A 23,658-nucleotide genomic window follows, 5' to 3' on the forward strand; every position below is an offset into this window, starting at 1 on the left:
CGGATCTTGTTTGGCAGGGGTGTGTGGCTGCTGTGCATCATCACATACGAATTAGTCTGCGTGGAAAAATGGCGCAAAGGGCTTTGATTAAAAATGGCCAATGTCATTTGGTTGGGTACAGGGTATGCTTGCCAAAGCTGTGTATGCGTGTGCGTGTGTGTATCAATGTCAGCCTTTTCAATGTCATTTTAAATTACATCACACGCACACAACAGTATTGTAAAGCATTGCCCGCGTATTGTCCAAGTTTAAATTGGAATTTGTCTTTATTTCTAATTAATAGCTCATTTCATCTGTACCTTCTGCGCTGCATCATTACTTTGACCTTTCACCCTATACCAGCCCCTCTGACCTGATCATGTGATTACACACTAGCTGGTGCCGGCCTCTCAGGGGGCAGATTGTAGCTGTCACTGTGTTGCGACTGGGGAAAAGCAGTGGGAAAATATAAATAATTGTTGAAGCAAAACATAAATGACCCCTTTTGGTGATTACCATTGATGAGCAAGTGTGAACGAACAAAGATGTCACAGGCATCATGTTAGGGAGGCAGAGCTGTTTGACCAGCAAAACGTGTATTGAATGAGCAAAATAGTTGCGTTTGTAATCTAGGTCAAGGACGGACGGCTGAGTTTATCCAAGCATCTCTTTACTAGATGGGATTTGGGAGAATGTTGCACAAGACGGCAGCTTCCGGCAGTGGCTAACGACACAGATTTCTTCACAAACGTGGAGATGATGAGATCACGATCTTTTCTCGTCTTCAGCTTGGAGGGAGAGAATGGCCCATCGTTGCGCTGTAGTCCTTCAGATCCACAAGCGTCCCCGGGTTCGGGCTTGGTTCTTCATCCCAATCTGGCCGGCCAGGGCCAGCGCCGAGAGTCCTTCCTCTACCGCTCCGACAGCGACTACGAATTGTCCCCCAAGTCGCTTTCTCGGAACTCTTCCATCGTTGGAGAACTGTGAGTTGTCATTGAGGGTGTCGACCGCCGTCCACCGCCATCATGTTCTTGGATGAATGTTTTTTGCCTCTGATTTTAGCCACGGGGAGGACTTGATAGTGACTCCTTTTGCTCAGGTAAGTAAGATGTGCATAAGCAAGTATTCCCTCTGAGCCCTTTGTAGATGTGCAACTGTAGCATTGACGCCAACGGTAACGTTTGTGCCCCCTAGTGGCTTCCAGTTCAATTTCAGCTGTAATTGTTCGCTTTTACCTTTTTGACTCACATTATTGTATTATGAAATTGAATTGTGTCGGTAAAAAAACAAAAAACGATAAAAAGATAATGAATAATATGATGTCAATTCACTCTTATTTTCTATTTTAAACTGGTTCTATGTATTAAAAACCATTTTGAAATAATATCAATCAGCGATCGTCTCATGGTTCGCTCGCCTGACTTCAATTTGAATTGAAATTCAAAATGAATGTGAGTGCGCTTAGCTGTCTCGTCTCTCTCTGTGCCCCGTGATCGATTGGCAAGCAGTACAGGGTGTGGTCGACCTTTCGCCAGATGTCAGCGGGGATTGCGACCCTGAACACGACAAGCAAGTGTATAAAAACGATGCGTTGATGCAATAATAGTCAATCCCAGCTTTTAGTTGCCGTTCGCTGCATAATGTCATGAAAGCAAAACAAAATATTCCTGTGTATGCCGCTTGACACTTAAAAACAGAATTGCTCGAATATTTGGGTTCGTTCGTTCGTTCGTTCGTTCTTTATTGATTTATTTGGGGGTTTAATCTACAATTCCCGCTTCTCATCCATTGCAATTGTCTTTCCAGGTTCTGGCAAGCCTTCGGACTGTCAGGAATAACTTCACCACATTGACGAATGTGCAATGTGCATCTAATAAGTGAGTCAAGTTTTTTTCGACCTCGTCTGAAGAGACATCTTTATAGTTTAAGTGGTTTCAAGGTGGCGGCACGGTGAGCTACTGGTTAGCACATCTGCCTCACAGTTCTGAGGACCGGGGTTCAAAGCCCGGCCCCGCCTGTGTGGAGTTTGCATGTTCTCCCCGTGCCTGGGTGGGTTTTCTCCGGGTACTCCGGTTTGCTCCCACATCCCAAAAACGTGCATGGTAGGTGAATTGACGACTCTAAATTGCCCGAAGGTGTGAATGGTTGTTTGTATACACGTGCCCTGCGATTGGCTGGCAACCGGTTCAGGGTGCGCCCCGCCTCTCGCCCGAAGATAGCTTTGGATCGGCTCCAGCACGCCGGCGACCCGCGTGAGAGGATAAGCGGTACGGGAAATGGATAGAATGATGTTTTGAAGATGCCAATGTATCTCACTTGGGGGCGCCACTGTATCAAAAACATTTAATGCAGAAGAACACCTCTATTTACACGAAGTGTACAATTTGACATAACTATAAGCACTGTTTTCTGGTAATGTTGAATCTACTGTTGAATACTACATTGCTTTATTGTAACTGTTTTGCTGGGAGGGAGGAATGGCCTCCTTTCACAATACTATGCAACAGTAATTCAGTGAGCGGGGAAAAAAATGATCACTCAAAATATATTCCATTTCTTTTCTTGTACATTTGGGTGGCTTATTTGTATATTTTGTGACCTGTTGATGTCTAATTGTAGGAGGTCTCCTGCTGCAAATCAGCCTTCTGTCACTCAAGTCTGTTTGTCAGGTAAGTTCCACACTCTTCCTGTCTGTGATGGCAGCGCACTTGATGACCTTATCAGAGCCATGTGGTAACTGGGGAAGGCTTCATCTTACAAGTTCAATTCCAACGAAGTTGGGACGTCGTGTTAAACATAAATAAAAACGGAACACAATGATTTGCAAATCATGTTCAACCTATATTCAATTGAATGCACGACAAAGACAAGATATTTCACGTTCAAACTGATTAACTTTATTGTTTCTAGCAGATACTCATTAACTTAGAATTTTAGGGCTGCAACACGTTCCAAAAAAGCTGGGACGGGTGGCAAAACAGACGAAGCAAGTTGAGGAATGCCCATCAAACATCTGTTTGGAACATCCCACAGGTGAACAGGCTCATTGGGAACAGGTGGGTGCCCTGATTCATCTGTGAAGGCCCCATTAATGCTGAAAGGTAGAGACGGGTTTGGAGAAACATACGCTGCCATCCAAGCAACGCCTTTTTCATGGACGCCCCTGCTTATTTCAGCAAGACAATGAAAACCACATTGTGCACGTGTTACAACAGCGTGGCGTCGTAATAAAAGAGTGCGGGTACGAGACTGGCCCGCCTGCAGTCCAGACCTGTCTCCCGTTGAAAATCTGCGGCCCATTATGAAGCGTAAAATACGACAGCGGAGACCCCGGACGGTTGAACAGCTGAAGCTGTACATCGAGCGAGAATGGGAAAGAATTCCACCTACAAAGCTTCAACAATTAGTGTCCTCAAGTTTATTGACTGTTGTTCAAAGAAAAGGTGATGTAACACAGTGGTAAACGTGACCCTGGCCCAGCTTTTTTGGAACGTGTTGCAGCCATAAAATTCTAAGTTCATGATTATTTGCTAAAAACAACAAAGTTGGTCAGTTTGAACATGAAATATCTTGTCTTTGTAGTGTATTCAATTCAATATAGGTTGAACATGATTTGCAAATCATTGTTCATCCATCCATTCCATTTTCCAAGCCGCTTCTCCTCACAATTGTCGCGGGCGCGCTGGAGCCTATCCCAGCTATCTTCGGGCAGGAGGCGGGGTACACCCTGAGCTGGTTGCCAGCCAATTGTTTTCTGCTTTTATTTATGTTTAACACAAGGTCCCAGCTTCATTGGAATTGGGGTTGTGCATGCGGTGTGACTTGTTGAGTCTGACACGTCCAAGAATTACAAAGTCAGCTCAGCTCATGGCGTGACAATGCTCTGCTCCAGATTGAAATGATCACAATCCATCTGTACACAAAATTCCCATCATTTGAAGTCTCAAGAAGGGTGTTTACCTTGGTAGAAGCATGACTTGGCCCAAGAAGTTGTTCTCAGGCTTTAAGGGAGGTATGTGTGAGATCCTTTTTCATGAAAAGTATTCACCATTTTAATTGTTGCTTACGTTTTATTTAAGTTTCGTGTAATTATTCTTACCCTTGGGTAATTTGTTCGGAGCAGAAGCATGCTTTTGAACCCTTGTAAAGGGTTCCCCCTAACTTGGGAGTATTCTAATTAACAAAAAGTGTCGAACATTGCGTATGAATCAATTTAGACGCGCGTCTAAATGTCGCGTCTGGTTTTCCAGCTCGTGTGTGGACTCTATCTGATCTCCTCGTGCTTGCCTGGCTTTTTTTTGTTTTGTTCCGGCTATTCCGGCTTCCTCCCACGTTCCAAAAACATGCCCGGTAGCTTAATGAACTGAAGACTGTAAATTGTCCTTAGGTGCGAATATGAGTGTGGACGGACGGTTGTCCGTGCCCTGCGATTGATTGACAATCAGTTCTGGGCATGCCCCGCCTTCTGGCCCAAAGACAGCTGAGATCGGCTCCGGCTCACCTGTGACCCGAATGAGGACAAACCGAATACAAAATGGATGAATGCATGTTCAAAAAGTAATGACAATACAAGTAAATTCTTGAAAGATAAGCCAAAAGATAACCATTCACCATGTAAAGGGAACATTTGGTCTAAAAAAGCAAAGGTTTAGATTCAGAGTGTCAAGTGACAAAGGAAAAGTACGGTTGAGAGCAAAGGAGGAGGGAGGTACGGGCATTGTTTCCTGCCGCGCTGGTTCTGCGAGCCCGATTGACGTCAGCGAGGCCTTCAAAGAGGTCGCGCTCAACTTCCTTTTATCACAGATGAGCTGCTGCAGGAGCATCCCGCGGCAGGAAAAAAACAAGACAACTAACTGCAAGTCTGTAATTGTCTCCTCCTCACGTCTCACAACCTTGAACTTTTCTCTGCCATTGCTGAGGAATGCAGCTCGCTGTTAAGATCAGGAAAATAGGACAAACCCGTCACACTTTCGAGTTCTGTTTTGAATGCGGTCTCCTTTTTTCGCGTCATCAGATACGTCTGAGCAAACAAAGAACTCACACCCGCTGCTGAATAATAGCGATTGTTCCTTTGCGCTCCTTTCTGTCTCATTCTCTCATCTGCCTGAACGGAAAAGGGAGAACAGATTTTTCCTGTTTTGCATTTGTGTTTCCATAGAACCGATCCCCCAATAGTGCTAAAAGATCCAATGCACCCGTCGCAGTCTTAAAGGGATGGCGTATAAATACATGGAGAACGGAGAAAGGGATGGCTCCTCCGTTTTTAACCGCGAAAATCAGATTTGATATGGGAGCATTGAAATAAACAACAGTCACGAGCTGCACTTGGGGCTCAGGTCGCTGTCAATGATTTCGCTATCAGCCAGCACCGCTGAATGGAGGACGACTCAAGTGTTGGGCATGTGAGTTTGCAGTTTTTCACCGCACAGCATCTTGACCCCATCAAACTCGGTCCCGTGAGCCCAGCGGCCTACAAAGGGCTCACTCTTCCCTGACCGTTTCAGATTATAGGCTTTGCTCTGTGTTATATTTCTTGCAAAGTTTGGCTATGACGCGCTTGACCGTCACTTATGACTAATCTGTGACGGCTATCTGTAACATTAACTGCCTGTTGTCACAGGAGTTGGGAGCTCAAGCGCAACTAGTCAGTCATTTGTTCCCAGACGACATTTTGACTGATATTTGTAGGATGCCTTTAGAGGTTCATGTTTCGGACAAACAATCAACACAAGCCAAAGAAGGTCTCGATGTTTCAGTGGATACTTTTCTCCTTGACATTCAAATCAACACAAGAAAATGGCTTTTTATGCATCACTCACAGATGACCAGAATGTATTTGTCCAGTCATTGTCTCACAGGCCACCCGAGTCCAGTTTAGTCTGGAACGGTTCCTCAAATCCGTGTGCGCGGCAAGAATCCGTTTCAGGTTTTCCAGGCTCACGGCCAAAGGAGAGGATCCTGAGGGCTGGAAGCTGCAGCTCGGTTAAGTATTTGAATTATGTCATTGACGTCAGCAGAGTCATAAACCTTGTTGCGGCCCATCCCTCAAGCTGTCCCGTGCCAACAAAGCTCCATGGCGCAATTGTTAGAGGGTCGTCAAACAGGCCTTGATGAAGTGCGTGTGCGTGTTTGCATAACGACTCGAGTCTTTACTTTTGATAGGTGAAGAGATTATGTCACAATCGTAAACTACCTCATCAAAATTCAGGGTTGTTATTAAGAGAGGATAAAATGTCGATAAGAGTTTTGGTATTGAGCTGAATGCAAAATGCTTTCGTGGTATTTTCATTTCACCTCTCACCTTTTTAAAAATGGACACCTAAACTGGAATTCAACTGCTATCATGAATGCAAAACAAAGGAAATAAGCTACACTGCGCATCTGTTAGTTGAGCCCGATTATTGGATCAACTCTCGTCCTTTGTTAACTGGACAATTCGCTCCGCAAATGGCTGTCAAAAGGGAAACAAGTGTTAACGTAACAACAATGTAACATACTCGCACAAGGCCCTACATTCAGTTCAAAGAATAAGCCACCTAAAACATGCTAAATCCACATCAAATCACCAAACTGGTCACAGCAAACCACTATGAAGAATAATATGTGGATAGAAATGTCGTTATGAAACATAATTAGATCTGCCTGATGTCATTTTCCTTCCCTAACAAGTTGCACAGACATGCATACGAGACACGGTGCCTTTATTCAGTTGGTTACTTTGTTTGACTTCTTTTTAAACTTTTGTGAAAGAAAGAAAAAAGTAATAAGTGAGCTGTAAGAGGAATGGGTTTTTTGTTTTTTGAATGAAATCACACTACACGACACTACACTACACATTTGACAGTTATATGCCGGTTAACAAGGTTACTTTAAACATTGCCCGTACAGTCTAATGTTTTACAACGGCAATAGTTTAACCCTGGAACTAATGATCTCAATTAACTACAAAGTCATAAATCCAATTTCCAACGACTGTATTTATTTGTATTGTATTTTTCTACTCCACACAGTTAACCACTCAGCTCAAAATATCCTCATTTTCCGTACATCAGTTACGATAAAGCGATTTCGTACTCAGTCACTTGTGTGTCAGCACCGCGTGTAGTGAGAAGTCAAAAGCAAAACGGAACATGATTGCACATATTGGTGTCCGATTGGGCTCGAACCTCTTTCTCTTTTGTCTCTTTCTTTCACACAATGTCATGAGATCACGATGACCAATGTGCGTTTGCGTACATAATAGGTCGGCGCTAACCGGTGACTCAAGCCTAACGGGACATATTATTTCCTGACAAGTCAGATAAGCATGCATAAAGTCAACATTACTCACAAGTTCCACATCAACTTCATATCTGTCCTGTAAATTGCTAGTTACTGATAAAAGTTTCCTTCCTCCCAACCAGCTTTTAATGCCGGTTACATGTTATTGCACCAGTAGTTTTATCGTCCCTTATATAACATTAAAGGAATCGTCTTCTGCTGTTGCTGCTGGCTGCGAGTCTTCACAATGTGGCAAAACGGATAAGGCGGTGCAGTTTTGCAAACCACACTTCGGCCAGACAGCCAAGGAAACAGGTTTGGGGGGTAGGTTGAGCACAGAGAGGGGCAGTGTGAGGCGGATGAGAGCGGAAGGTGTCTTGGCCAGGAATGGATTTGGGGGGATGTTTTAGCCCAGCCAGTGTTGTTAGTGCTGTCGATGGCGCTCACAGAGGCTGGTCTGTGGCCCTATAGGAGCGAGTGGGGAGGCAGACAGAGTGTGTCTGCACACTGAGGCCTGTTGTCCTCATCGCAGCCGTCCGCATATGGCCAAGGCGTTAGGACGCGCAGATGAAAAAAATTCATTGAAAAAAAAAAACAGGCTGGAAAAGTACCCCACACTACATCTGCGTGTAGGTTTCGCAAGCTGAACGTGCGTCACACGCCACTTATGACTGGTGACGGTGAGATATGTCAGTGCAGGTAGCTTTCAATCCTGTCTCAAAACCTGAGACATGTTCATCTGGAACCGCACACAGTGGCCAAGACGATAACATTCTTCATACTTTATGACTTCAAGGGATTTTCAGATTTAGTCTCGACTGGAAGACTGCTTTTTGGAAGATTTTACATTAAGAGATTAACAAAGAGGAAAAGCTGCCTCTATTTTCATTACTTTTCATATTCCCCCCCCCCCCCCCCCCCCACCAAAAAAGTTCCATGTCCACAATTATTCATGTGTTCTGTTCTTAATACAGACAATTTGATTCAGCTCTAGATTATACTGTCACGGTCGGGGGGCGGGGGTGTTTGTGGTGGTGGGATGCAGGCGAAAGGCAGGTGGCCCCCGAGCGCAGCGCAGCGAGCAAGCAAGGAAAGGCAGGAGTGCAGGGTACACTCAAAAGAACTGAAATACAAAGAAACACGAGGAACGGACCAGCACCGACGACGGGCGACGTGGGACAAAGAGGCGAGACTGAATGAAAGCGGAAATAACCACAAACAGACGGACGAGACAACGAGGCACACCTGGGCGTGACACGCTCCCAGGAAAACAAGCCAAAACTAAATTGGAAAGGGAAATCATCTGCATTTCCAACTAAAAACCAAAATAGGAACAAAACACGCAGCGTGACAGCAGGCCTCTCCCTCGTCTCCCACCTTCAAGGTTAGATTCCAGACTCCAGCGGGAATGTGCTCAGACGACTGCCGTGACGAGGACAAAGACATAATGAGCAGGCAGGGACGACGGTACGAACAGGAGACACAGGGAAACAAAGCAAAACTTAAAACACAACATTGGAAAGCGAAATGATCAAAAAGCCAAATATTTAGTCAACACACAGCATGACATGTAGTGTACTTGACAGGTACAGCTGCTCATACTTCGTGAATCATTTCTGGAGGTCGAGTTCACTTATCAAACCAAAGGCAAACGTTTTGCAGTCGTAACACTAATGAATATTCGTTCGGCAGCCTTTCAGACGAACGATGAAAATGACCCGGATATTATTCGACGAGCCAAGCCTTTGATATTTCATGACCCTGTTTAACTGCCCGTCTGTGTGCGCTCTGACTGAAGGGAACGAGAGCAGGATGCGGTTGCACCTTCTTGGCGGCGCAGGGACCGAGACCTCTCCGCACATTTGGGCATACCGAGTTTCAACAGCTCGCAGCCGCTTTTTGCATAAATGGCTTTGATGCTGCATTTTCGCCTCTCTGCCGCTGACTTTTTATACGACTTGGATGCCTTGATTGTCGGAAATAGTTCGGCCACAGAGCTCGGTGACCGGTAGTTCGTAACCGAGGGTGCTTCGGATTCCCAGGTTAGGGCAAATATTTCTAAGAAGCCATCGTCTTACACCTTCATGAGGCATGATTGTCCAAATGTGAGCCCATATCAAAGCATCTGACTCTTGGTTCTCTTTCGCAATACATTCCAAGAGTGCTAGGTTTCCTCAGCAGCACACGTGCGCATTGAGATTTCATTGAACTTCTTTGTTTGGTGGCCCGGCCGGGTTCAGCGTGTGTATGCCAATCCGGCGCTTTGAAGCGCTTTGATCTACTATAGTGACGTAAAATGGGGAGCAGCATGCTGGCTGTCTTGTTGTGCTAAGCAGATGGGGTAAATCTATTCCATGTGTGACGCTTATGAGGTCGATGGGTCTTTTTCAAGGAAAAAGGAAGGTGGGGAAATCCAGATGTGTGCAAATTTGTTGAATCAACATTCCCCCCGTCAAATATTCTCTATGTAGATGCTTAATTTGCTCCCTTCGCACTTCATCATCTCAGTGATTCTGAGAATCTGTCTGTATTTTCCTAGTCACGTGAATGGCAGCTTTGATTGTCCTTTTGCAGTCACTCTCCCTTCTATCAATTCCGCTCCATCTTTTATGCAAGTTCAGGCTCAAATAGGAAGTAGGCCTACTTTGGTTTCTTGGCACATAGCTTGGTCCTGGTTTGGCCTCCTTCCAACAGCAGAGTCAAAGTTTGCCTCTTGTGTTACTTGTGCAAACAGGGCTTGATGTCTGCTATAATGTGTGTGTGTCCCCCCCCTCCCCCCTCTTCTTCCTCCTCCTCGAGGTTCAGAGAGGAGAGAGGCATTTTGTGAAGCTAGTTGGCGTGACGGAAGTTCTTGCTGCAGTTTAAGTTGAAGCCATCTGTGCTTTAGGGAAAAACATATTAGGAGGTGAAGCAGCTGTCAAAGTGCATCAAATTATTGAAAGTAGTTATCTAGTAAAATAGTGATGTGTTTGGCTAAAAGAAGCAGATAATCCGGAAGGTTAGGCTCACCCCAAATCACTATTTTGCAGCCCAGCGGTCTGCAGCTGCATGTGCTGAGCAAACCATTTGTGTGTTGGAACGACTCGGGGCCGTTTTGGGCTCGGGGACAATATACCAACTGCAGGAGGCAGTATACTGCCTGCTTTGCACGCTGCCGGTTTTGTAGAACGACACGTTGAGCTGGCTAAGCCGACGACTGAGAGTCTGAGAAGGGGTGGGGGGAGCGGTCCGAGCGGGAGGGGGTTTGAAGACCCCGCGGCTGTGCGTGAAAGCGAGGGCTATGGAGAGAAAGGGGCTACTGAGCGAGTCAGCAAAGACTAACTGTAGCCTCGGTTTGTGTGAGAGTCGGACTATCCGGAACCTTCTGAGGTGGCGCAGTGCAACAAGATGAAGGAGTTCTGTGTGCACAACTCCCCATCTTCCGCTGCATCTCCCGGGTGTTCAGCTGGCCAGTCCACCAGAAGATCAAGCCATTCTGGGACTCGTGGACCTCCGTGCATGGTGCCAGGGGGTTCCAACATGGATTTAGATCCTTTGGGCCCTGACTACGTGCCCATGTGTCTGTTGGCAGATGAGTCTTACCAGAAGCTTGCTATGGAGACCATGGAGGAGCTGGACTGGTGTCTGGACCAGTTGGAGACCATCCAGACCTACCGCTCTGTCAGTGACATGGCATCTAACAAGGTATGTCGCCGTTATCTGCACTTTTCTTGCTGATCGTATTTCTTCAGTCTTTTCAAACAAGCGTGTGAAGGCATGTCAGGAACAAAGCGCATAAATGTCGTTTACAAGTTTAGAACAATTCTCTCACGGTTTGTATATGAAACCAAGAAGCGCTGTGGCGATATTGACAACGTCAATCTTTGTCCTAAAAATTCAAATTGGCCATTATCACGTTAATACGTAATGCGTATTCACTGCCGTAGTAGCCTTTCAGCAGACTGGTGTGTCGATACATTTTTACCTGCATAATTGACGCCTGAGTTCTGAGTTTAAGTCATCTTTCACTTGTCTTAGCACATTCAATTGTGATCTGGTTTGATCTTGGTCTACTTTCTTCAGTGATGTCATCACAAAGGGCCACGCTTAATTGAACAGTTTGTCAAAACTGCGGTTTGAATTGAAGAAAATGCCAGAGACTTACTTTAGAATTTCAAATCAGATTTTATTTATTTTTGTATTCCCCTTTCACACCTTCTTTTGCAATAATTTATACTGGCTATGTTTTGTTCACACCACATAAGGTCATGTTTTTTCAAAAACATTTTAATTGCTATTCTTCTGGTAAGGAACATGCCAGAGTGAGTGCTTTAGTTTTTGCTTTTAAATTCGGTCATCGCGTTATTAAGCAGTCTGGTCCCTCAAAATTGTATTTAATTGTAACCTGTGCCCTCATAAACATGCTCACAATGACTATATTGCACAATTCATGTTTTGCTCTTCCCATTCGTTTGAACCGTGTTGATTTGTAAATGTCATCACGGCTCCTTAATGTGTGCAATTATGGTCCAAAACAAAGTTGAGCCCATGTCATCACCATTTGTGTTTACATGTTTATAAAGTTGACCAAATCCCTGCGACGAAATGTCTCTCTGGATTTCGATGGCTAGCCTGGAAATTTGGGAGCAGTTGTTTTCGACCTGTGAACATTTCTCATACGCACGATGAGTATTTCAGCCCAAATTTTGAAAGTCAATTTGAAAAAATGAAATAAATAAATAAGTGTTAAATGTTCTCTTCAACTTGAAAAGCAAAATCCACCATGTTTTCAAGAGCGGTGGTCCTCCTTCCCTTTAATTGAATAGACACAGATTTCTTTGTGTTTATTTGATTTCTGTAACCCAAAACTGAATCCACACCGGCAATTATTACTCGGCCCCCACACAGACAGACAGAGGAGACTGTGTGGCGGCATTACATTATAAACACTGAGGGCGATGTTGACCATTTCTGTCGAAACTATACAATACGGTGCGTTGCTGATGACTGACTTTGACCGTGGCAGCAGTTTCCTGTCTCCGTACTTCCTCTGCCACCGCTCAATTCCCGAGTTAGTACATGACAATGGACGTTCGTCTGGCGAGGTAGTAAATTTGAGTCTTTGCAGGCAACCGCGTCACTGGGCCTGTAACGACAAAGAGACAAAGAGAATGTGTAATTGATCAGACAGGCAAGGAACATTGTTCAATGGCCTCCCAAGTGACCCGGTACCATCACAAAGCACTGTTCCAATGGTTTTTGGAGAGTGCAGAAGTTCATAAGTCATGGCGTTGTCGCTCAAGTTTAAGAGAGTGTGCTACCGTGGAAGCAAAGCTTTTATTGGTTCGAGCATTCTTGCACCATTGGTCAAAGGTATTTATATGCTGTAAATGCGTCACCACGAGAGTAGCTCCCTCGCAACTTTTATATGACACGTTTGTTAGAGAGCTAGTTTTTTTGGGGGGGCGCAAGAAGAAGTAATTGAACTCATAATCAGATTGCGGGTGTCTCCACTTTCACTGTCCAAGGGCACAGGTGCATCCGGGGGTCTGGGACCACACGCCGTGTCGACCGCCAGCCTGGTGCCCGGGACCTCAGGATGGGGAGCTGCCTCCCTGTCCCTCACTATGATTAGCCTCGCCACACTTCCACACCGACGCTGGTGACGGCCTTGGGCAAACATTGCCATCTGAAACCAGTTAGAGGAGTTCAGCGTTCTGTGGGCCCCTCGGATGTGCACACGCGAGTAGGAAACTTTAATTCACGTGCGGTCACTTGGTCTTTGAAGTGCTGCCGTCTTCAGAGGGGGGGAAGAAAAACGACAAAATGATTGAAACAGATGTAGTGGAGGGTCTGTAGCTGTGACGGAGGAAAAATGGTCATTAAATTATAGTGTTAGATTCCATGTGACAAAAGTATGGCCAGGACATCAGACAGGCTGCAGTAGTGATCGCAGCGTGTAATTAAACTTTTATTTTTCCAAAAAGTTGAGGCATGAAACCTGTTTTTGGAACCATATTTTCTTCTTCGGATTGCTCAACATTTAACAAGAAATGCCTGTCTACAGTCATGCATCTGGGCAAAATCCAATGTGTGTTGACACTGTAAACAGACGTAAATGAGCCAGAGCTCATTGGCCCACTCTGGGCTTTGTGAGATTACAAAGTTGTTGTTTTGCAAGCTGCGTCTTCCTCTTTCAGTGAAGGCCACAGCATGCTGCAAGACTTGTCACAAAAACTGATGAATGCGGAAGACGTGTTACATGATATTTGTAATGCTCTGCCAGATCAGCATGGCGCGATACACTTTTCTTTCGGGGTTTTTCGGGAATGTACTCGGGTATGTTTCATACTTGAAACCTGGGGCCATGAACGTCAGGCACGCATCTCTGAACGATGTTCGTCAATGACTCTGTCATCGAAGAAGTGAAAGGGGAAGTAGGTGGAGGCACGTTCTGCCCCGTGGTGGTGGGCGGAGCCGTCGGTCTCTTCTGAGATCAGTAGGCCAGTCATTCAAGTCTGCTTCATCATTATAATGTCTGACTCCACATAAGAGAGGTTAGGGATAAAAAAAAAATCATTAAAAAAAAAGTCTATACAGACTTATCCCTCGAATCCATTGAAAACCATTTATTGTCTTATTTGGAATTTTGTCACGTGACAATGGGACTATGTTTTTGTGGAAAAGAGAGGACAAACTTTGGGATGCTAACCAGCTGGAATAAGGTAAGCTGTGATGTTTACAAATTGTGCTTTGGCATGTGCGCACTGTAACTTTGGCACAAATGTGGTAATTGATTTGAACTTAGATCATTCAATTACTGGCGAAACTACGATCAATATTCAAATGTAATTGTTTGTTATTAACTGTATTGTGAACTCCCATGCGTGCCTCATGGTCTTATTTAGGTAAAACATCAAAAACTGGTTAATAATAAAGTGAGTTTTGTTTAGACCTTAACATTTGACCAATCCAAATAACGTTTACGTTTGAGTTTGCTGAAGTTTGTGCCACTTCAACAGCTTTGACCAACTAACCACAAGTTATTATCGTTAATCGATGATTACAAAAGCTAAAAATAACACTGTTCATATAACTTTAAAAAAATATATATATTTTTTTAATTTTTTTAAAGTCAATTGTTTCTCTTCATCATCATGTAACCCTGCTGTGTACAGGCTGTATTAGCTCAGATAAGATCATCTTGGGTGCCTGACGTGGCTCAGCATCACGTCATCACCGAGACGTCGCCTACATTCACGCCATCGCGCTGCCTTAAAGAGTCACTCAAAAGTCCGGTTAAAAAGAATAAAAGCTCCAATGTTTTCCTGATGAGCCCTGTTTGATTTTCATAGACTACCGCCGGCAGTCTCCTAAGTGCAGCCGAGTTTCACGGTCGAGAACACGATTGCTTCTTATTTGACAGCAAATAGGCCGCTATAATAAACTGAAAAGGACTTCAACAGGATTTGTTTTTTTAAATTACCATTGTAAGGACAGAAACAACTCAAATACTAACTTTTTTTGCACATGGAAATTCTTTACGTGTAACAATCTGCATTGCAGAACATTGAAATTCGCTCTGCGTTCGAATGCCTTTTGCGTTGTTGAGTCAAATTGTTATCAGCAGTATTAATGACCGTTTGCGTGCGCGCGTGCACACGCATCTTCATTCTTGTGTGTGTCTGTGTGATGCAATGCAATTTGTTTAGAGTGAACCACCAGGAGAACAGCAGAGGGGGGCACGTGACTCTGTTGCCATGGCGTGGAAGTTGTCGAGCAATTGGTGGTCTCCTGGTGGGCTGCAGTCTGAAACCTCATTTGTCTCTCTTCATCCTGCACAATGTCAAGACAGTCAAACGGCACATAAACGATGGCTGAAGCTAAATTGTCATCGCCCATCCATAACTAACGATAGCATCATAGACTTAACTAAGCCCGGCGGCCAGACTCGTAGTGTTGTCAATTAATACCGGGCATTTTTTTCCGCATGTGATAAACACGCCGGTCCTTCGAAGGCTCACATTGCGCACTATGCATCGGATCTGTTCTGCATTACCGAGCAGATTCGAGAAGGGAGGAAGCAGCGGAGATGGCGGGGAAGAGGCGGCCGGCGGCAGCGCTAACAGTCTTGTGTGTGCGAGAGAAACAGCTCAAACAGAGGGAAACATTGTTGGGGGATTCCCCGAACTTGTTTTCTGCAATGCGGTGCATGACTGATTGTTTACCAGCGGGACGACAAAGAGAGACGGGGAGATTCTTTTACCTCGGGGGACTCTACAGTTACAGCGCAAACCCTCACTCCCCCTCGCCAAATCCCTCACTCTCTCTCTCTCTCTCTCTCTCTCTCTCTGTTGCTCTCTATCCTCTCTCTGTCTTGGAGCCTGCCCTTCCTCTCCGCCTCGCTCAATCTGGGGAAAGGAAAGCTGGATTTCCCCCCCATGTCACTGGATTCCATCTGGATGGTGGCTGGGGGCGAGAGGGGTTTAGAAAGGAGGTCAGATGTCGCAAGAGCGAGAAGACAAAGGGAAATATATTGATTGCATCGTGGGGGATTCCATCGCATGTGCCGTCGCTGTGTGATTCGGGAAAGCACTGGACGGGCATCGAAGGGAAGGTGCGGATCTCTACCGCAGGGAGCTCAAGCTGGAACATTTTTGCCAGCCGTCGACAATATTGGAATGCTGAGCGAATTGGTTGCGCCTTGAGGTCTTAGGCTTGTTGGTCTGAGCTCAGTCTTGGGGGTCCACTCAGAGAGGAGCGCACAGGGCTTCTGCTGGGGAGCGCCAGGGGCTTAGCACAGCTCAGCATCATGCCTGAGGCCAACTACCTGTTCTCTGTGTCCTGGGGGTATATCAAGGTGTGTCTTGAAGTACAAATTGCAAAGATGTGTGTCCCAAATGCTGTTCAGGTTGTCCGGAAATGAATCCGTGCAAGGAATTTGTCTCATTTTGCATGACAGAAAGAGATCCAGAAAAGTCTGTGTCTTTGGTCATCATTTGGTTAAGGTCAGAATGGCGGCCATTATTAATGTTTGGGTAAGAGCCCATAAAATGGATGCCAACGTTGCATATATATCTTATCATTATCATTGATATCAACATCAATGTGTGTATGCAAGTCCACAGACTATATATTGATTTTTTTTTTGGAGCTGATAAAATACCGCTCTTCAATTTTTTGATTTGGTTCCACACTTCTATAAAACTAATTGAAGTAGAGGGATTTTGTCTTCAAGGGCAGACTGACGCTTTTTTACTTAATAGTAAACAGTAGGATACGGATTTTTTTTTTTTTTGACCGATTCCTATATTTGCTAGAATCAATTTCGATTGAAGCGATTAATGAGCCGATTATTTCCAAAAATATATAATGAATAAAATAACTCTTTTTTTTTTTTTTTTCGTCCCTTAATGCTTACAACAACAAAGAACTCCAGATAGGACATTTGAATGTTTTACAATACTTTGGTATTTCTTTAACTTTACAACAGAGAGAAAACATTTGTTTTATGTTTATTACCTTTGACATATGTATGTTGTAATGTTTAATATGTAAACAAAAACAAAAAAGGCAAAAACCATCCAAAAATCGACCGTTTCTTTTTGCCGATTTGAAAAGGGGTAATATCATCCGATAAATCGGTCAGGCCCTAGTAAACACGATGAACATTATGCCGCTCATCCTCCAAAATGTGTAACAGGCTTTGTGGAATATAGAAAGTATGCCCACAATATAGCATATTGGCATGAGACTTGGCATGAGACTTCCAGTGGAAAATAACAAGAATTGTTCCATCCTTCCGTTAAGTGACAACATTCAAAAGACTTGAATATATACGTTCCCTTTTGACTTCATTTGTGATTTGTCTCCGTCCAGTTCAAAAGGATGCTGAACCGGGAGCTGAGCCACCTGTCTGAGATGAGTCGCTCAGGCAACCAAGTGTCAGAGTTCATCTCCAATACCTTCCTAGGTGAGTTCCTGCATACGGCCATGGACACACACACACACACACACACACACACACACATACACATGCTCTTTATGTTTCAGTGCAATGTCAGACCTCGATGAGGCCTTGTCCTTGAGGAGTGTTCGGTGTAGAGCTTACACAAAGAATGTGCCAAGTCGCAGAGCAACTAGCTGGTGTGCACCGCTGCCTTCAAGCCAGTCCAATCTGGTCCGGAGGCGGGAGCAAGGCTCTCTTCGCTCTGACTGCAGCGTGATGTAGAGGGAGAAAGGTGGAGACGGGGGCGTGGGGGGTCGGTGTCTCTTCCCCAGAGGGATCAGGGCAAGGAGTGCGGGAGAGTGTTCGTGTGCGTCGCAAAGCGAGCATACGTCACGTGTGTGCGTGTTTCACAGTGCCATCGGGTCCCGAAAGACGTTCCATTATTCACCGCGGGGACGGCCGTGTTTCCGCGTCTCTTAAAAGCCTCGCAGCATTTAGCCAAAGGCTTTTCCCTCCTTCCATCCCGTTTGAAGACAAGAAGACATGATGTGAACTACGCGGGCCGAGGGAATGGATGGAGGACAGTAGAAGGAATGAAGACAAAGGAGCAGCTTGTAAAAAAGAGAGAGTCTGGACGCTTGGCTCATCCCAAAACAGTTTGCAGGACTATTTAGCTTCTGTACGCCACTGCTGGCTTTTATCCTCCCTCTTTCTGCGGGGCGGATGCGGTTCATGCAACATGTGAGGATGTCACACATGCAAACAACAAACCGTATATGAGCAGGTTCTTTCCAGAAACAGTTGGCACTGCTACTGCTTGTCGTGGTACATCCTGCTGCCTTTCATGCAGATGGCACGGGTTCGGTTCAGTGCCAACTGTTTCTGGAGTGCCACGTTATGTGCCAACTTTTCCACTACGGTACTCTGCAGATTGCTGTTGCGACATGACTTGCACGAGAATATTTTGTTTACGTTCGAATGCCTCATTTGTATTTCACAACTCCTTTGTGCTAACCACACTCCCTTTTAAAAAAATATGTCTTTAAAATTTGAGGTGGGCTTAACCGCTGTCAGCACATGTGTAATTTTGGTGAAGGATTACTTGCTAATTAAATAGCTCACGACGACTTTAACGTTTTCACCCGTGTGAGAGATCAATGACCTTCCTGTGTTGACTGCAATAGCAACGTAAGCCCCGATTTGTTGACAATGTCGCAGCTGTGAAGTTTGTCATCCATTTTCTCGTCCACTTGTTCGCTCCACAGACAAACAGAATGACCTGGAGCTTCCGTGTCCCGTTCCCAAGTCGAGGGAAAGGAAGCGGCGGCAAGGCCAGCAGCAGCAAGGTGGGATGACGACGCCGATTGGCGGGGTGAGAAAGGTCAGCTACACGCCCTGCATCTCTGGAGGCACCAACAATCGCTTTGGGGTCAAGACTGATCAGGAAGAACTACTGTCAAAGGTAAGAGGTCAATCTGTGAAAGAATAATCCAACAAACCTGTTGGGATGAAAGGCTTACATTCCTTTCCGTACATGGTTGCCTTTTGAATAGGACCTGGAGGGCATCAACAAATGGGGGCTGAATATCTTCAGGGTGGCAGAGCACTCTCACAACCGGCCGCTCACGTGCATCATGTACGCCATCTTTCAGGTCAGCGTCCTGCCGTTCAGCCTCCTCATTTCTTCATCCTCAAATCAGAGAGAGCTCAGGAAAATTGAATGGGAGTGTACAGCATGTTTACAGTGCGCTCCATTATATGGCGGACAATCTTTCGTGCCGCCGCGATATCACAGATTCTTTCGACGGGTGTTTACAAGTCCAAGTTTCGAGTTGCAATAAATGGGAGTTGACTGTTTTCACTCTTGGCCACTCGTTCATTTGAATGGCAGATTCTGCACATTGAAAATGGTCAAGTTTATGTCCTAACTTGATTTCCGAATTGTTGTTCTCCGTGTCGTAACGCAGGAGCGAGACCTGCTGAGGACGTTCAAGATTCCGAGTGATACTTTTGTGACGTTCATGCTCACCCTGGAGGGCCACTACCACTCTGACGTGGCCTACCACAACAGCCTGCACGCGGCCGACGTCGCCCAGTCCACTCATATCCTGCTGTCCACTCCAGCGCTGGACGTGAGTCAAGTGTGTCGTAGTTGTACACGGCCGTACATCGTGAGATGGAAAATGTAAATGCGCTTATGTAAACGTCCTTAGCTATGACTCCCATATCCGTTCTGTTAGTAATGTATATTAGAAGTGGTTCACTTTGAAATTGGGCTGAATCTGTCACGACTTTTCCCTCATGCCTTTTTCATGGTTTAATGAGCTGTCTTGCATTGACGTCAACCCTCGCGCAATTGCATGCCAGACGGTTAACACGACGAGGGATAGGCTTCAAACTCATGACAATCCTGCTCAGCCAGTTCACGAAAAGAGCCTAATTTGTCTTATTGTCTTGTGAAAACGTAGGCTGTCTTCACTGATCTGGAGATCCTGGCAGCTATTTTTGCAGCTGCGATTCATGACGTGGATCACCCCGGAGTTTCCAATCAATTCCTAATCAACACAAGTAAGTTATTTTTGCAGTGTTTAGCACGCAGGTGTATTTGTACGGTTTCTGGGGATCTGCCTCCACAGACAATAGCGTGGGTGTTTCGGGAGACATCGCACGGTCGCTATAGTTACCTGAGCTCCACTTCATTTCCCTGTCATCTCACCCTCACTCCCGCAGACTCCGAACTGGCTCTGATGTACAACGATGAGTCCGTGCTGGAGAACCACCACCTGGCGGTGGGCTTCAAACTGCTGCAGCAAGACAATTGCGACATCTTCCAAAACCTCAGCAAGAAACAGAGGCAGACACTGAGGAGGATGGTCATAGACATGGTGAGGAAGGGAGTCCGCTTCGCACTACCGCTTTGACAGGCCGCTGCGTTTTTCTTCATCCTGAACCTGGATACGCTCTTCCTCTTCAGGTTTTGGCAACTGACATGTCGAAACACATGAGCCTGCTGGCAGACCTGAAGACCATGGTGGAGACCAAGAAGGTGACCAGCTCGGGGGTCCTTCTGTTGGACAACTACACAGACAGGATGCAGGTAACCGGCAGGCGCCGCTCACCTGTGACAAAGGGGAACACCGAGCTCCAGATCCGTAACCGCAGGCCATTCGTTCCGCCAGGTTCTCCGTAACATGGTCCACTGTGCGGATCTGAGCAACCCCACCAAGCCTCTGGATCTGTACCGGCAGTGGACGGACAGGATCATGGACGAGTTCTTCCAGCAGGGAGACCGAGAGCGGGAGCGGGGTATGGAGATCAGCCCCATGTGTGACAAACACACGGCATCAGTGGAGCGGACGCAGGTGGAGTTTGCACACTCTAACGCTTGAAAGTAATCACGCTCTGTACTGAAGGACCTGTGTCGAAAAAAGGGGAAAAAAGACAAAAAGGGCAAAAGTAGAAGGACTTATTTCACTTCTGTACTACTTCAGTGAGGGTACAAGAGGAAAGACTGAAATGTTCTTACAGGAAGTTTGAAAGTAAAAACAAACGAGCCTATTTTGACAAAGGGTCGGCAGCAAATCTGATAAAGCTCACTGAATATGTCAATAAATTCATCAATAGTTTATCCGGTTTAATTGATCTCTTATCGGCCGTCGATGCCATTATGTGCCCAATATCAGCACCGATAATTGGCCCGGACGATGATGTTTAGATATCTGTCTTCCAAGCAGCGAGTAAAAGTAAAAAAAAAAAAAAAAATAGTCCGAAAAAATCTCATAAAATCTCAAAATATCCCTGAAAAATCTCGTTTGTACTTTGTTACTGTACTTCCCACCACTGGTGATCATGAGTACGACGTTATTCCAGCCAATCGTGTTCGGTGACGCCTTCCTTTCTCCGGTTCAGGTGGGCTTCATTGACTACATCGTGCATCCTCTGTGGGAGACGTGGGCCGACCTGGTCCACCCGGATGCCCAGGACATCCTGGATATGCTGGAGGACAATAGGAACTGGTACCAGAGCATCATTCCCCAGAGTCCTTCCCCTCCGTTTTACTCTGGTGAAGCGGGCGGGGGACCGCTCGTGGAGGCGGAGGGCGCTCCTGTTGCCGGCAAATTTCAGTTTGAGCTGACGCTGGACGAGGCGGAAAGCGAGAACGCGCCAACGGAGACGTCAGCGTGCGATGGTGTCCGACTCCGAGGTCGTTCCTCCGATCGAGACGGTTCTCCGGCCGAGACATAGCCGGTCGGTCGATCGGTCGGGAGAGCGCGGCGCCTTTTTGGCATTCGTTGAATTGCAGTAGAGCGATCCTGCAACGTGCGGCTCTTTGAAGCTCCCTTACTGAATGTGGAGCACCCCTGCCGATGAGGCTCGGAACGAACCCCTGCGGAAGTTTGTTTGAATCCTCCGGGACGGAAGGCAGGGGGGCTTCTGCTGAACTTCAGAAGCTTGGGAATGCGCCGGCTGTCACGGACAAAGAAGGGGAAGTGGACAATATTCATTTGTGTACTCGGACAAGTGAAAAATTCCCAACTTGCACTTCAGGACAGGACAATTTCTTTGAAAACACAACAACTTTGTATTGTGTTCGGATTAAGTGTCCAATCGAGACTACTTATTTGTAACCAAGCCGATTCTTTTTCTTTCTTTTTTTTTAACACGTCTTAAAAATGAGTGGGTGCCTTTTTTTTATTATTATTTTTTTATTTGTATTTTTTTTTTTTTTTTTTTTTTTTTACAACCATATCCTTTTGTAGATGTTTTTATAATTTATTGAGCACACTGTAGAATGCGTCCCATGTTCTACGGAGAGGATATTTGTCTGTCTCACACGGTCTTCCTGATGTTCTGGCAAGTGTCAGCTCGTTCTCACTCAAACGTTCGGCGGCTGCGTCTCAAAACCAAAAATCGCTTTGACTTCCCAGCACACTTTGCACTTTGTGGCCCAAAGTATCAGAGATTCATGAGGACCTGAATGGTCAACATGTGAAACCAAAATAATCATTTGTATGTGTATTTTACTAAAAAAAAAAAAAAATAAATAAATAAAAAAAGCGGTTAGCAACTCAATTTTTCAAATCCAAAGAGATTGTAATGAGAGCACTTTGATGACTTCACTGCGGTCCTGCGAAAGGGTTCACGTAGGAGGATGACATCAGGCAAACAAAAGCCAACAATAAGTAGAACATTCTCGCATGAAATCGCCCAACTTTGCTGAACCATTTATGTCAGCTCTGAAATGTCTTTTCCCCTTCCATGAGGTCAGCGCACACCTGTTGTAGTTAGCACCCTCCAGTCCTGGGAATTCACTTTACACACTGACTCATTTCTAAACTTTAAACGACCGTAGACACACGTGTGCACATTTAACGACATGTTAGCGATTTCATAAATGTCTCTTGTCGCTTTTATTGCGGCACTTTGTCGACAGTTCTGCAGCTGGTTGCTGACCTGTCAACACTACCTTCGAGGTACCACGTTGTTAAGTGCAACCTTCAGTTCAAGGAGCAGTTAGCGACCATGTCGTCATGATATGAGTCGCTTTCTCCTGTGTGTGTGTGTGTGTGTGCGTGCGTGCGTGCGTGGAAAATGATCACAGAATTGCACAGAATCTTGTTGCATCCAGCCGTGTAGTGCTGACCCTTCAGCTGTTTGTAACAGTGTATTTATTATCTTTTCCTTGTACAGTATACTATTGATATCGGTTCAAAATTGTCACTGTATATTTGTTATTTATATGCACTACCACATGTCAAAGTCAGTTTTGGCCCAACTTGTCTGGTGGATCTGTTTAATTGTGCTCAGATATTTTGTTCGAAGACCATGACGCGATGTCACGCAGTTCCAATTGGACCGATTCGAGAAGTACTGTACTTTTTGGGTTTGCGTGAGAGATGTTTGGACCCACCTCCTTTGGGGTGCAGAATATGTTTCGCTCAAATGGAAGCGCATACGTTCAGGATCACGTGTACGGTGACGGGTCATTGTACAGCTCAGAATATTTGTTGAATTGACCATCAAATTTATTTTTCCAGTGTTTTTCTTCACAGTAATGATGGTTCAAATGGTATCTGTTGTGTTCAACAAATGTTTTCTATCAGATTATTAAAATGGGCATGTATTACATTTACCTCGCTCGCGTCTTTTTGGGCGGACCAGGGACGAGGGCACAATAATTCAATAATTGATCACGCGATCATTGAATCAATAAAATCCATAGCTACATACATTATACATGTTTGAAAATAATTGCTCCGAACGTGCAAAAATTGAGAACTATGTCGTACGCAGCGGTGGGGGTACAGCATAGCTTTTGAATTGTGTCCCACTGTGATTTTGGCGAGTCCCGTGGCCGCAGAATCAATGCCACGTAAACAGGGAGAACGGAAAAAAAGATGGCGACGCTACGTGCTTAGCCCTCGGGGCGTTCACTCTCCCATGGTCTGGAGCGCCTTGAAAACCCCAAACCGATAAGCACCTGAAATACA

At 45.4% G+C, this 23,658-nt stretch overlaps 1 protein-coding gene across 1 annotated transcript in view; it reads left to right on the forward strand.

Annotated features, from left to right (window-relative positions):
- The window catches only part of LOC133412123 (cAMP-specific 3',5'-cyclic phosphodiesterase 4B-like), a 32,364-nt gene extending 9,064 nt beyond the window's left edge, over positions 1 to 23,300 (forward strand). The window contains exons 4-17 of the mRNA XM_061695202.1: positions 768 to 962; positions 1,042 to 1,078; positions 1,786 to 1,856; positions 2,599 to 2,648; positions 10,811 to 10,923; positions 17,098 to 17,191; positions 18,433 to 18,629; positions 18,721 to 18,819; positions 19,135 to 19,299; positions 19,636 to 19,735; positions 19,898 to 20,052; positions 20,142 to 20,264; positions 20,347 to 20,529; positions 21,077 to 23,300. Of these exons, the coding sequence (XP_061551186.1) occupies positions 768 to 962; positions 1,042 to 1,078; positions 1,786 to 1,856; positions 2,599 to 2,648; positions 10,811 to 10,923; positions 17,098 to 17,191; positions 18,433 to 18,629; positions 18,721 to 18,819; positions 19,135 to 19,299; positions 19,636 to 19,735; positions 19,898 to 20,052; positions 20,142 to 20,264; positions 20,347 to 20,529; positions 21,077 to 21,412 (1,918 nt within the window). The 3' untranslated portion in view covers positions 21,413 to 23,300. The remainder of the gene's footprint in view (positions 1 to 767; positions 963 to 1,041; positions 1,079 to 1,785; positions 1,857 to 2,598; positions 2,649 to 10,810; positions 10,924 to 17,097; positions 17,192 to 18,432; positions 18,630 to 18,720; positions 18,820 to 19,134; positions 19,300 to 19,635; positions 19,736 to 19,897; positions 20,053 to 20,141; positions 20,265 to 20,346; positions 20,530 to 21,076) is intronic.
- The last annotated feature ends 358 nt before the right edge of the window (positions 23,301 to 23,658 follow it).

This window comes from Phycodurus eques, chromosome 13 (genome assembly GCF_024500275.1).
Source record: "Phycodurus eques isolate BA_2022a chromosome 13, UOR_Pequ_1.1, whole genome shotgun sequence".
NCBI classification, from domain to species: domain Eukaryota; kingdom Metazoa; phylum Chordata; class Actinopteri; order Syngnathiformes; family Syngnathidae; genus Phycodurus; species Phycodurus eques.